Raw genomic sequence first — 14583 nt, 5'->3', positions numbered from 1 at the left:
TGGTGACAAGAAGTGTCAGAAATGAAGTGTTCTTTGAGAGTTGTAAAGGAGACACACAGGAGAGAACCAGTAGGAAGGAAAAATGTGAGTTCTTCCTTTACACGTGGTTTCTTGCTCAACTATAAAATAAAAGTAATCTCACATCCCTTTTTGTATTGGAAGGCTTAAATAAGATGAAGAAATTGGCACATAGTAGGTGTTTAAAATCAATATTAATTTTCTTACCACACAGTACACAGTGGAATATAATAATCTGTGAACTTTTTTACTCTGTGAATTTTTGCAATAACTACCTATTTATTCCTAAACGTCAGCAGAGACACCAATGTTCATGGGCAATATTTCTAGGATCCCCCAACAGATGTAGCATGTTATCAAATACATAATAGATACTTAATATATTTGTTTCTTTAATTGACTTTTGGTTGAGGAGAGTACATACAGTGTGTGACTTTAAAAAAGTCAAATTATCCATAAAATGGGAGTGTAATACAGCTCTGACTACTTCAGAGAGGCAGTAAAAACATTAAAGAGAGTGGTACATACGAAAATACTCTGAAAAATAAAATATACTGTTCAAATAAAGCATCATCAATATCTTGAAATATTTTATACCTAGTTGAATAATCTTTCTATGTTTTATATAAGTACTTTGTAAAAATGTCTTATATAAGAAAGGACTGTTACCCTCCTCATTCTCTAACTAAAAATTAAGACACGTAAGCTAAATGACTTACCCAAGAGAATCATGATAAATCAGGAGGAATTGATCCTATATCTTATTTATCTCAAACTAAAGTTAAAGCCACTTTCACTATAAAGCAATAGATGCTAAATTTCAAAGTGTGAAAGTATTCCCAATGAACATAAACCTTTAATCCAGGCAAATCTTGCTTTAAGCAAACTCAATATTTACACAAAAGATAAAATAAAGGGAGAATATTTGCTTTATAAAGGAATTCATCGTAGGATTATACACAGGCATCCTTGTGCATTTAAAATGTTTTGATTTACATAGAATTCTTCAGGTAAATATCTTCTACTTTAAAATACAATAAAAGCAAAATATAAATGTCAATTTAAAAATCAATTAATAAATCATATTTGCTCAATTTAAAAACAGGTATCTCACAAGCGAATGGAAAAAAGTTAGGAAAAAATTCTGGAACCATTTAGAGTCAGTACATAAAGGGAGGTGGAGTGAAGAAAAAGAAACCCCATTTGATGCCTTAAATATTTTTTAAAAATAGGTAATCATATATTAATTTCATTTTCTACATTATAATATTTGTATTTTCAGAAAGTCAACAGAACAAATAAATGTGAATTTCAAGATTTAACATTATGCTTTTCTCAGAAATTAGACGTAATTTCTCTGCTTTAGTTGAATTGAGGTTCTTATTCCATACACAAAAATCAACTTAAAGGAACTAAAAACTAGAATGTAAAGATCTGAAATCCTAAGGCTCCTAGAAGAAAACAGAGGGGGTAAGCTCCTTGACTGTGGTCTTGGCAATAATTTTTTTGGATTTGACACCAAAAGCAAAGGCAACAAAAACCAAAAATAAGTAGGATTACATCTAACTAAAAAGTTTCTGCACAGCAAAGGAAACCATCAACAAAAGGAAAAAGCAACCAACAGAATGGGAGAAAATATTTGCAAACCACATATCTGATAAGGGGTTAATATCCAAAATATACAGGGAATTCACAGAACTCATAGCAAAAATTCAAATAACCCAATTAAAAAACAAACATAGATATATTTCTATTGAATAGATATTTTTCCAAAGAAGGCATACAAATGGCCAATAGGTACTTGAAAAGGTGCTCAACATCACTAATCACCAGGGAAAAGCAAATCAAAACCACAATGAGATATCAACTCACACCTGTTAGAATGTCAATTATCAAAAAAACAGGAGCTAAATGTCAGTGAGAATGTGGAGAAAAGGGAACCCTTGCACAGTGATGGTGGGAACGCAAACTAGTATAGCCACTCTGGGAAACACTATGCGAGTTCCTCAAAAATTAAACATAGAACTACCATATGATCCAGCAATCGCACTTCTGGGTACATATTCAAAGGAAATGAAATCACTATCTTGAAGAGATATCTGTACTTACATGTTCACTGTAGCATTATTCACAATAGCCAGGGCGTGCAAACAACCTTAGTGTCCATCGACAGATGAATGTATAAAGAAAATGTGGCATATATATACAATGGAGAATTATTCAGCCTTAAAAACAAGGAAATCTTGTCATTGGCGACAACATGGATGGACCTTGAGGGCATTAGGCTCAGTGAAATAAGCCAGATAGAGAAAGTTAAATATTGTACAGTACCACTTATATGTGGAATCAAAAAAAAAAAAAAAAGTCGAACTCACAGAAACAGAGTAGAATGGTGGTTTCCAGGGTCTGGGGTGAGGGGGCGGAGGTGGAGGAAACAGGGACAGGCTAGTAAAAGGATATAAAACTTTCAGTTATAAAATAAATAAGGTACAGATGGCAGCTATAATTAACAATACTGTATTGTATGCTTGGGATTTGTTAAGAGAGTAGATTTTAAGTGTCCTCACCAAAAAAAAGAAAAAAAAGGAAAGTATAAATATGTGAGGTGATGGATGTGTTAATTAACTCGACGGTGGGAATCCTCTCACAACGCATCTGTATATCAAATCATCATGTTGTACACTTTAAATATATTACAATTCTACTTGTCAATTATACCTCAATAAAGCCGAAAAAGAAATGGGCAGCTAAAACTGTGCAATACCCTGGCAGGGCATTTGCTGCAATGAACAGCAGTTGTGATCTTAGGGTGTAAATAACAAGGAAGGTCTTCTAAGAAAGAGAAAAAGAGGATAGCTCACCAAATTGGATATAGGTGCTGTGTCCTGCTGGGTTCTAAGTGCCCCATTTCCTGAACGGGAGTTTGGCTGAGACAGCCTGCCTTCTCCACAGTCCTGTATGGTATATGCAGGCACTTCTAATTTACAGGCCACCATACTACAAGGAGCCATTGTCAGATGTGATTAAAACTTCACTTCACTCAGCTGAGATTTTGAGATAGACGAAGTAACTGGACCAGATTCTGAAGCAGTCTTCTTTGGGAAAGCCAGGAAAAGTATTTGACAAAGTATGTATACAAGGGAGAGAGTGTGTGTGGATGTTGAGACATCAATGAGCTGAATATGACATTTTTTTTTTTTTTGAGGAAGATTAGCCCTGAGCTAACATCTGCCACCAATCCTCCTCTTTGTGCTGAGGAAGACTGGCCTTGAGCTAACATCTGTGCCCATCCAAAGGTAACTGGAGCCAGATTGTGGAGGGCGTTTAACGATACGCCAAGGAGTTTTCTCCACTGGCGATACGCGGTACTGGAAGTTTTCAGTAGGTGAATAAAAGGATCAGAACCACACCTGAGTAGTAGAAGTAAATAGTATGTACAGTCATGTTTCACTTAACAACGGGGATACATTCTGAGAAATGCGTTGTTAGGCGATTTCGTCATTGTGTGAACATCATAGAGGGTATGTACACAACCCTAGAGGGTATAGCCTACTATAGACCTAGGCTAAACGGTACCAACCTTATGGGACCACCATCGTATATGTGGTCCGTTGTTGACTGAAACACCATTATGGGGTGCATGACTCTACTGACATAGTAAGAGAATGGGGACAGAAGGATTCACTAGGCTCCTATAATAATACAAAAGATAACAGAGCTTTAATTAAAGTAATGGAGGAGGAAGTGAAAAAGACTGGGTCGGCGTGAGACCATGAAGAAGCTGGACCAGCAGCATGTAGGATGTGAGGTAGTAAAACGACTCCATTTTGGTCCTGAGTGTTGAGAGAAGGGAAATCAAACACATTAGGATAAAGTAGGAAACTCCAAAAATAGTGACATTTGAGTTTCGCCCCCAGAGAATTTTATTTAATTGACGGAGAACCAATGGGGAGAGTGGTGTGGAAGGGATGTCAGGAGAATACAATGAGGGTCATACCTGCTAATTGGAGAGGCAATACTCAGTTGGCATTATTCAATTTGTCCTATTTTAAATTTACACTTTCGCGTCTTCATTCACTCAATAGCTATTTACTGTCTACCAGGCACTGCTAACACAGGATCACAGTGGTGATAAAGAGATATGGCATTTGTCTGCCCTCAGAGCATTAACAATTGTTAGCAAATGAAATTTTTGGTTTTAAAAACAACTCAAATCTACTTGCTAGAGTTTTTGTTTTATATCAGAACAGAAAATTAAGAAGAAAACACACAAGTCTTTTGGTTGTCATTCCGAGATAAAAAATGCTTTACTCTTTTCATTTTCCTTTCTATCAGAGAGACAGTAGACAGAGAGGTCTTACAGGATAATAAAAATGAATGAAATAAGCTACTAAAACAGAAAATTATGATATCATAATCTATAAAAAATAAATATCTATATAAAATAATAACCTATCTAAATAATATTTTACATTATAGAACTTATATTAATAATATATATAAGCTATATCTGAACAATAATTTGTTTTATATTTCTTAAAGAGTGGATTTTAAAAAATAGGATCTAGTGGATCCTAATTTGATTGCTTGCCAGAAAAAATTCATTCAATGATTAATTCATGTCTTTCCATACTTTCAGGCCTTTCTCCAGTTCAACCAACTTCACAGGAGACATCTGCGACCGAGCCAAAATATATAATGTATTTAAGCTATTCCAACAAAAATGTATCTGGAAATAGCATCTATTCTATCCAGAAATTCACCCAATAATTCACCCAAGTCAAAGCTCAACTGCTTAATTTTTGAATTACTTAGTAAATTAGTGTCTTCCTTTTGTTGGTAAATGGAAATATATTCTGGTCCCTTCACAGCTCCTGCAGGACAGGAGCAGAGAGTAGAGAAATAACAAGAAAAACAGTCACTTACTCTTCATTTTAGTACTTTAGAAAGAGTTGGAGGAGGAAGGGAGTAAGGACAGAAGAATAGGAGGAGAGCTTGACGCTCCATAATGTAATGAAAATTTAAATATTTTAAGATAATATATGAACTTCAATAATGCATAAATTTCAAATTCTATCACAAATAAAAGAATGACTGTATTTAGAAACCTCTATTTAAATTTTTGCCATTGGTTTCATTGAAATTGTTCTTGCATAATTGTCACTGGTGTATGATGTTTACTCTTTCTTAAGATAGGTACAAATTAAATCACCTTTACTAGCAATAGCTACCAATTTCCCCAAAGAAAGACAGAATACCCCAACAAGCTTATACAAGTACAGTGCGTACTCACTCATGGTGATGAGAATCTGGGGAAAAGTGAACCATCCTCTTGTTACTGACTGGGCCAGGAGTGGTCACCTGAAAGGAAAGTTAAAACCCAAACTAAGTCACAGACAAGTTTCTAAAAAGACAATGAATAACAGGGACACTTCCTTTTGAAGACATCCACTCTAAAAGGGAGAATATAATATTAATTCTCAAAATCTAAACAGAATTGCGCAGACCAAATGTATTTAATTCCTGGTAAGAATGCACTACTTGTTTTGGTCTAGTGTAGTTCCTCTGCTAGACTTTTTTTTTTTTTAATTTTTCCTTTTTCTCCCCAAAGCCCCCTGGTACATAGTTGTATATTCTTAGTTGTGGGTCCTTCTAGTTGTGGCATGTGGGACGCTGCCTCAGCGTGGCTTGATGAGCAGTGCCATGTCCGCGCCCAGGATGCGAACCAACGAAACACTGGGCCGCCTGCAGCGGAGTGGAAGAACTTAACCACTCGGCCACGGGGCCAGCCCCCTTCTCTGCTAGAATTTTAAGGCTACTTTAAAAGTACCTTTATAATAGAATAAACAATTTCTTTTTTTTTTTTTGAGGAAGACTAGTCCTGAGCTAACATCTGCCAATCCTCCTCTTTTTGCTTAGGAAGACTGGCCCTGAGCTAACGTCCATGCCCCTCTTCCTCTACTTTATATGTGGGACAGCATGGCTTGACAAGCGTTGCCAGGTCTGCACCCGGGATTCGAACCAGAGAACCCGGGGCCACTGAAGCGGAATGTGCACACTTAACTGCTGTGCCACCGGGCTGGCCCCAAAACAACTTTCTTAAGAACTAGACCACTGACTCTTATTTTCAAATACCAATCAACTGCACATATATTTAATCACATGTGGAAAAAAAGAGGTTTACATAATTAGATTAGTGTTGAGCAAATGATATTTCCAAGGATCAATGTATTTGTAGTTAATTCCTAAATAGAAATAACATGCATTATAATGTACACATTTAAATGCATACACAAACTTAAGTCAAGGAAATAGTCACTCGTCCTTTTTATAGTTTCCCCATAACGTTTGGAATATTTGTGTATTTACATAGAACAAAATGGCATTTCAACTAAAAGAACAATATTTTATTCTTCTGTTTCTAAACAAAATTAAAAATCTGATAAAGAATTAAAGGTTCAAGTATTTTTTCATAATGTAACCTACTCCCATTAAAAGAAAAAATTCCACAACGTTCCTATCTTATAGAGGGCCTCAAAGGGAATGTAAGCAGCCTCAGGCAAGAACGAATGAACCATCATAATCGACAAGGTGTAAACTTACAACAAAAGGTCTTAAGTCATGCCCTGTCATAATTAAAAAAAAAATCTTTCAATAATTATGGTGTAGAATCAAAAAAGGCATGATGAGGCAGAAAAATGCCTATGAAAAGAAATGAACATTTTCAAAACTTTATTGCCTCTTGTATCCCATGGGTAACAAGGATGCCAGAATATACTCTGAAATTCCACGAAATGCGAAAATTGCAAATGTGCACAGATGATGGCATTAATAACCCCATGGTTTGAGCACCACAGGTAAACATGTGGCTCAACCCCAGGACTACATACTGCATTCACCTCAAAATGCGGTTTTCATGCTATTCCAGTGGGTATCCTTGGAATACGGTAATCCATTTTCTACACCGTGGCTATGAGAAAAGCCGACTGTGCCTATGTCATGCTTGGTTAGAAGTTCATGATCACATTATCTCATGGTGGACTTGACACTTTTATTCAGTTTACAGTATGTTCTATGTACAGGCAACTTATTTCCTTTGCCAGGGCTGCTGACAACCTTTTCCACACTATATTAATCTTGTTTACTGACTTTATCTTGGTACGAATATCAGAAAACTGAACTTTTTATCTCAGAGAAAGAATAAACAACGTGTTGACAGAAGCAGAAGCTATTTTCAGGGCTAAAATTGCTTGTTTACCTGAAGCTATACTTATGGAAAAATGTTTTAAGTCTTGCTCTGGCTTGAAATACATAATCTGAAATTTAATAAACGAAGAAATTTCACATACACCCACGTGATAAATTGCCTGATGAAAACAATGCAACTGAATACAATAAAACAGAATTTATAACTAATTTATACCACAATACAAATGTAAGCTTTCAATCTAGTCAGAAATAATCATACTATGTATTTCTCAGAAATCATATATATATATATATAAACTATAAGCTCAATTCAATTGCTGCAAATAACCCACAAAAGATTTACAGTATCAAATGCAGACATTTAGATGACTTTATATATTTACCTAGTACATAGACCTTTTTTAAAAAAAACAAGAGGTGAACATCCTTTGCTGTCATTTCAAGTCAATTTTTGTTTTGCTTTTAAAGATATGCAAACAGGCAAATTTAGAATTTTTTCTTTTTAAATGAAATAAAGCAGCACTGAGATCCATGCATGATTATCTTCTTAGGTCACTGGTCTGCCTCAGGAGTAAAATTTCTTCCAGTGGGAACCTTTTGCATCTTTAGTCACTAGACACTCTTACTGAAAATCTGAGAATAAGAGCTTCATGCAGAATTCAGCTTGTGGAAAGGAGTCCTATACTGGAGTTCTAGTGTATTTTAAACTTGAAACTGTGTTTAATGTGATTGATTAGATAATAATCTTTATACATAAAAATAAAATGAAGCAATTTTAAACATTCTGATCAAAGTATTAATTTCTAACAAAGAGTTAACTATGGAGATTATTTTATTCTCCAAAATACATGCCTTCTATTTATTCCAGAAATGTCTTAGAAAGAAATTACAAATTAAAAAAAAACTCTCTTTAAATATTCAACAAATATTCACATAGTGAAGTTTATTTGTTAGAAAAAGTAGATTTTATTCCAACAGATTAGACAGGGAACAGGTATTCTGTCCTTCGTGAGAAACGGTATTTCCACAATCCAATTCTTGTTATTTGTTAAAACTCTGGAGACAATCAATTATGTAATTAACCAATATTTACTGATGATAATCTCAGACATCACACTATACACTCAGAATTCTTATGATTCGTTACTACACGACATCAACAGTGACTACAATCGTAAAGTAGGTATATTTCTTTTCATTACCAATGCTTATTACACAAATCATTAAATTAAAAAAATAAACTCAAAGCTAGAAAGGGATGGATGGTCTCTAGATAACACTGTTTCTGTCAACATCTGGCCTTTTTAGATTATGAAATAAACTATGAGGCTAAAAGACCACATGGGTCTTAGTTTTTGCTATCGGTATTTCATTCAAGTGTACCAACCTCAGAAAATAGGAATGCAGTAGTGATAGAGGAAGGTTTAATTAACACTTGTACAAGTACCACTATCAAAATTCATAAGGTCAACAAGTACCCATATATGAGAAATTTAGCTAAATGATATCAATAACAAAATATCTATTTTCTCATTTATTAGGTACATTAAAAGCAATTTTTTATTCTTTCTAATGCTAATTTATGGACACTAATTTTATGATTTTTTTCTCAAAAGATAAACAGAACAGTTGGTTTTATATCTCATTTCCATTTTGTTATTACCAAACCCATACATCCCATCCTATTCTTCCACAATGAGATAGTTGACTAAATTACTTCCCAAATCAGGTCAACTTATCTGAGACACAATGGTCTTACAGGACCAATAAAGAGGTTGTTCCATATAGATGATCTCCTACTCATATTCTCAATGATTAAGATTCCTTCTGTAAATTAATGAAGTTTCATGCCCCCATTTAAGTACAAGAAACCATCATCCTATTTTCTCTCTAGTATAGTCATTCCCCTTTAACTTTGCTCTCATTTTCAATTATATTTCATTTGCTTTCCAAGCGCTATTATGCTTCAGTGCCCACACTGACAAACACTTAAGGTGGCAGGCTGCCGTTCAAAAGAAGGCCTTCAATTTTGTGAGGACTGGTCAATCAAAGCCACCCGGCCTCCAGGCCATAGGGAGACATTGCTTCAGCCTCCCCGTCAGTTTGTCAAGACCCAGAAGTTTCCTGCTTCTCTAAAGACCATTATTAATTTGACTCAACTTCTTTGAAGAAAGAATCAAGCCTTTAAAGTTTAGCAGGCTCTGCATGAAGGCCCCCTGGTACATTCAACAAATGTGTCAGTCAAATATTTGTGGCACATAATAAGGAAAACAACTCAACAAAAACAGGCTTCAAAATAGGACGTTAAACCCTGGGGTAGGAAATAAGGGGAGGAGAGCAGAGGTGGAAGGAAACTCATTGTAGTTGCTAGTCAATATGCTTATCTTCACTAAAAAACAAGCCCAAGAAAATAATATTCTAAACGTTTTCCAGTAATTAATTTTAGTTCATAGCTATTAAAATGAATGTGTGAAATGTTCATCTTTTAGCCCCATACAGAAGAATAAAGAAAGGTTCTCCAAAATTATTTCAAATGAGGGCACCTGCGTTTTTTATTGGTGTTCTAACAAATTCTGTTACAAGATGGTTGGGAGAATGAATAAAATATTTCATTGTGTCATCCGTTCTCATATATAATATTACAGAATGGTCACAATTCACAAAAGGCACGATATATTTGGGGATGGAAAACATTCAAGAAAATAACACTAGAATTACTTTTAAAGTAACACACACAAAAAGTAAAAATTACTTTACAATGACTTCTAAAGCAAATACAAAAAAGTGACAATGCAGGTAACAAAAATGGCTATCACGTATAAGATTAAAGGGAAACAAAGTAGTTATCTGATTTAAGAGGAATAAGGGGCAAAAATCACCTCTGAGAAGGGAGCTGTATGCAATTCCTTTCTCCCCGCTCCAATCCATTTTACCAACTTGCCAAATTCAACCTTCTAAGTCGCTGCTTTTCACTTGTCAATTTTCTCATTCCAGAGCCATCCACAGCTCTACACAGAAAGTAAAATTAAAACTAACGAGAAATGCATTCAAAGCCCTCTGTGACCAGATCCTTACTTGCTTTCCAACGTGATCTTTCTCTCCAGCTCCTTAGGCAGTAACCCATCCCGCCTTGTTCTAAACCCACAAGTGCTCTGCTTGATACAATTCAACAAATATCTACTGCTTACCTACTGTGTATATTAACTTATGCTTAAATTTACTACATAAGTGGCATATGGTTCCCATTCAGTTGGGTGACTTTAGTTATACTGTTATAGTGAACTAATTCTTTTGAGGTCATGATAAAGTGCTGAGTTAAGAAACCCCTCTAATTCCAAAGTGTTTTTTAAAAGAACAAATGTATCAGTAAATAATTCATGTGATAATCTATATTTTACCCTCATTTGTCTAGATTTCTGTTAAAATAAAATTTGGATTTATACAGTGGACCAGGAAAAATCCTCTTCACTGGCTACAAGAAACTGAAAAATCATATAGGCACCCCCAGAATGCCTGATGTGTGCCTGGTAAGATGTTGGATACCAGGGAGGGGTCACTATAAGTCCTTACCTACCAAGAGTTTTAGCTTTAGACAATGTCCTTCTGGAAGAAACGTTCAGGAAGGAAGACGAACCTTTTCCGAGAAGAACTGAATGACATGAGATTTAAAAAATTCTTGTACTAAATTTACACATTATAACTTGGTTTTCAAACTAAGAAAATGATTCAAAATTTGGAATTTTTAAAACCTAATAATATGATAGGTAGATATACCAGGTTGTTATCATCACTCATATCTTTAAATATACCAGTATGCACAAACAAGCTTGCTCTTATCAGCAGAGCTCATACTGGTAAGACTTTTAGGGGAAAAACCTCTTACTAGGATTTATGGGGCATCTACTATTCACAGCATTCATGTTATCTAAACTATATTGTAGTGGATACAACACACGAGGTGAATCCGACCATTTTCCCTGTTTGTCAAGCTTAAGCTTCCACATTGTTGTATTGTGTTTTTACTGTGCAGTTTTTAATCCTTCTTGGAAGGATGTAAGCATGAATAAACCAACAAAGAAAGCATGATAATGACCAACCCATGCTACATCAAGAATTAATCTGATCAGAAGAAATATCATTATCATCATTAACAACACTCTTATTCTTTATAGCACCTGCCTGCTTATGAGGTGTTTTCACAAGCAAGATGGCTACAGTGAAGAGACATCATTATTCTCAAATAGTAGGTGAAGAAACTAACACTGTGGTGAGGTCACATGCCCCAGATAGCAAAGATTAAACAAAGCTGGATTTAAACCTAACTTGTCCTGTTCACAACCTACTACATTTTCCTCTCTAGGAAGCCACACAAACGAGACAATATACTAAAACAAGTGATTTCAGTATTTGGGGATTTGCCACAGGACATGCTGGCCTGAATCTAGAATATACTCTTGGAACATCTCCGGCCTAGAATTATACATCCAAGGACATTCTGGTCCTAACTTGTGACTCCAGGGTAACCCATGGGGCTATTTTAAACATAGGCAAGAGTGAGCACAGAGGCTCAAACAGGGTTGTCAGCACACGTTACGGAGAGACTAACGAGAATCACAAATGGCTCCACTACTAGTCATTACAGCCAAAGTAGTAAAAAATTTAAAGACTGCACTAGAGAGGAATAAACATTCCATGATGAAAAGATGTGAAGGGACTTGGAAAATTAGAGACCTTAGACTATTTTTTTCCTTCAAAAGCAGATATCAATGTAAATGTGAGATGACACCTTCAAACCAGACAGCTTTCACAAAGAATCAGAAAATCACAGAAAATAAAGCACAGAGAAGCACAAGGCTTTCCTTTTAGTTGAGGATTAGCCTTCCTAGCAGGAATTCTTGTGTGTCAAAGGGAAGATGCTAACCTTTGAGCTGTCAGCATCACATGGAGTAGCGAATGAAGACAGATTTCAGGTAATCTGGAAGTAATCTTAGTACGTTTTCAAATAACAGTGGCACATATATTTCTCCAAAAGAATTGTTAAAATGCAAATAACACTAAACTGGTGAAAGTTTAGAAATACACACACACACACACACACAAACACGTATGTATATGACAACATTAGCAACTGTTTTGTTTTTAATTTAAAACTAAATAATGTAATTATTTTAAATCTTCACTTTAAACAGTTTTTTTCCCTAGTTAAAATAAGTCAGCATTAATAATTAAGAATTTAGAATTATTGGCCTGTGAGGATAATAATACATACTTCTAATTATTAAGTGCGTAAATTCTCCTTTCTCGTATACACTAATAATGGAGGATCTCAATGCTTTAATAGAAAAGATTAATCACGACATAATTAGAAAACAAATGCAACAACAACGTTTTTTTGTACTGCTCTATGGTCATAATTTTTTTTGAGTAAGAAACTAAAAATTAACCAGCTCAGAATGACGGCCAATAGTGAGTAAAGAAAGAGTTTTACTTTGCTGTCCAGTTTTAGTAGCAAGCTGTGAGTGGCCTCTGCTGGCTGACCAAAGTCTTCCTAAATCACCCATTTATGATGCTTGCCATACCGTGGGTGTCGGGAAAATAAGCATACGTCAACATATGTTTATGCAAAATCCATTCTGCATAAAGATCTGCTTTTTATAAGAGTAAATGCCAAATTAATAAACAAAATGTGCATAAGATGGTGAAAAACTTTATAGTTTCATTCCAGTGCAACATACTTAGATTATACTCAAAATCCACACATCTAGAATTCTAATTTATATGTTATGATAGTATAAATGTGGATTATTTTATTTAATTCATATCAAGCAATTCATGTCCACATTTAAAAATAAATATTTTCTTGAGGTTCATTACACACATATATGTACACAAACACAAAGTTTTTCTCAGATTTAAGTGTTTGTTTAGGTTTGGCAAACTGACTTTGCAGGGAAATACAAAGAAAGGCTGGATTAAAAATCTTTAAAGAATTAGTAATTTTAAAAGAGGTATTAATATTTCATATTATGGGTTCTGAAGATACTATCCTGAAACCATAGTAAGGCGATGCAATTTTAAAGCTTTCTATATTAATTGCACCAGTGTTTGGATAGAAGTAATTTTATATTCAAAATTTAAAATAGCAATTAAGAATTTGAAACCTTACTACTATTAGGTAACGTTAATTCAGTCATCATAACAGACAAGAAAAAATGTTTCCATTTTTGCTCAGCAGTTTTCTATTAAGAAAAGTCTCCTATGCATGGGAGAATTTGTGATTTTTTAATTTATCTCTTTTAAACATACAATTATATATTTGGTTCACTTCATACTCTACACAATCTATCCACTTAACATATACCCTATTAAAAATTATTCTCAAATATGCCTAATGATGTTAAAGGTGACTACATTTATTTAAAAAACTTATTGTTCTCACATGTAACAATATTCCAGTATATTTCAATGCTCATTTCAGAATTCAGTCACATTATCTTGCCTGCTCCAAACTGTTCACAGGGTTAGCGAGCTGACATATAAGGTAACCCTCCGTCTCAGTAGCCACCACTGGGATATGACACAATGACCCATAGTAAGCCCTTATTATTAGCCTGAAATACATAGGACACAATGTAGCGCCTGACAGGGAATTTGTTTATAAGAATCCTTTTATCTCTCTGAACATTCAAAACGCTTTTAAAAGTAACGTTCAACTATTTTAAGGAATTTCCGACAATCAATAAAAATTTCAACGGGTGTTCTGAAGTCTCCTCTCCCATCTCTGGCAATTCTGCAGAAGTTAAAAAAAAAAAAGAAGTCATATACAGAAAATAGACACTAGAAAGTGTTTTCTCCTTGAAGCTTAGCTTATACAGAGTCTATTATAAAGGATAGAACTTAAAAAACAACAAAGATACTCAACAGCTCTCATTCTTAATAAGAATTACAACATACTAAAAAGCCTGGTACATGTGAAATTAAATTTTATTTTTTTAGTAGAAGAGGTCAGGGGTTAACACAGCAGTGAAGATAATTAAGATGTTCAGCAAACAAGATTGGTAACACAAAAAATTATTAAGATGGCTTTTTGGACAAAAATTCTACCATGTACATTAAACAATTTACTTTAAGAATATAAATACACTAGGAAAACTTTTAAGTGCTTAGTTCTAAAACACTTAAATTATTCCGATAATTGAAACACATGATCAACATTTCAGTAGCTAAAATTCTTTTCTTTCTATATTAATTATTTGATAATGTATCACATTATCAGTTATGCATATACTTTTTTTGACTTGCATATTATTTTTCTTGTTTTTCAAGTTGTCTTTACAAATTAGCCAATTTCTTCCT

The 14583-nt window shown here is 34.4% G+C and overlaps 1 protein-coding gene across 2 annotated transcripts in view; it reads right to left on the bottom strand.

Annotated features, from left to right (window-relative positions):
• GPATCH2 (G-patch domain containing 2) overlaps positions 1 to 14583 on the bottom strand; it is a 221449-nt gene that overhangs the window by 109420 nt on the left and 97446 nt on the right. For both annotated transcript variants that reach the window (XM_008526700.2, XM_070602484.1), the window contains exon 6: positions 5312 to 5379. In XM_008526700.2, the coding sequence (XP_008524922.2) occupies positions 5312 to 5379 (68 nt within the window). The remainder of the gene's footprint in view (positions 1 to 5311; positions 5380 to 14583) is intronic.

The sequence above is a fragment of the Equus przewalskii genome, chromosome 31 (genome assembly GCF_037783145.1).
Source record: "Equus przewalskii isolate Varuska chromosome 31, EquPr2, whole genome shotgun sequence".
In the NCBI taxonomy this organism is placed as follows: Eukaryota; Metazoa; Chordata; class Mammalia; order Perissodactyla; family Equidae; genus Equus; species Equus przewalskii.
This window is presented reverse-complemented; position numbering and strand designations above follow the sequence as displayed.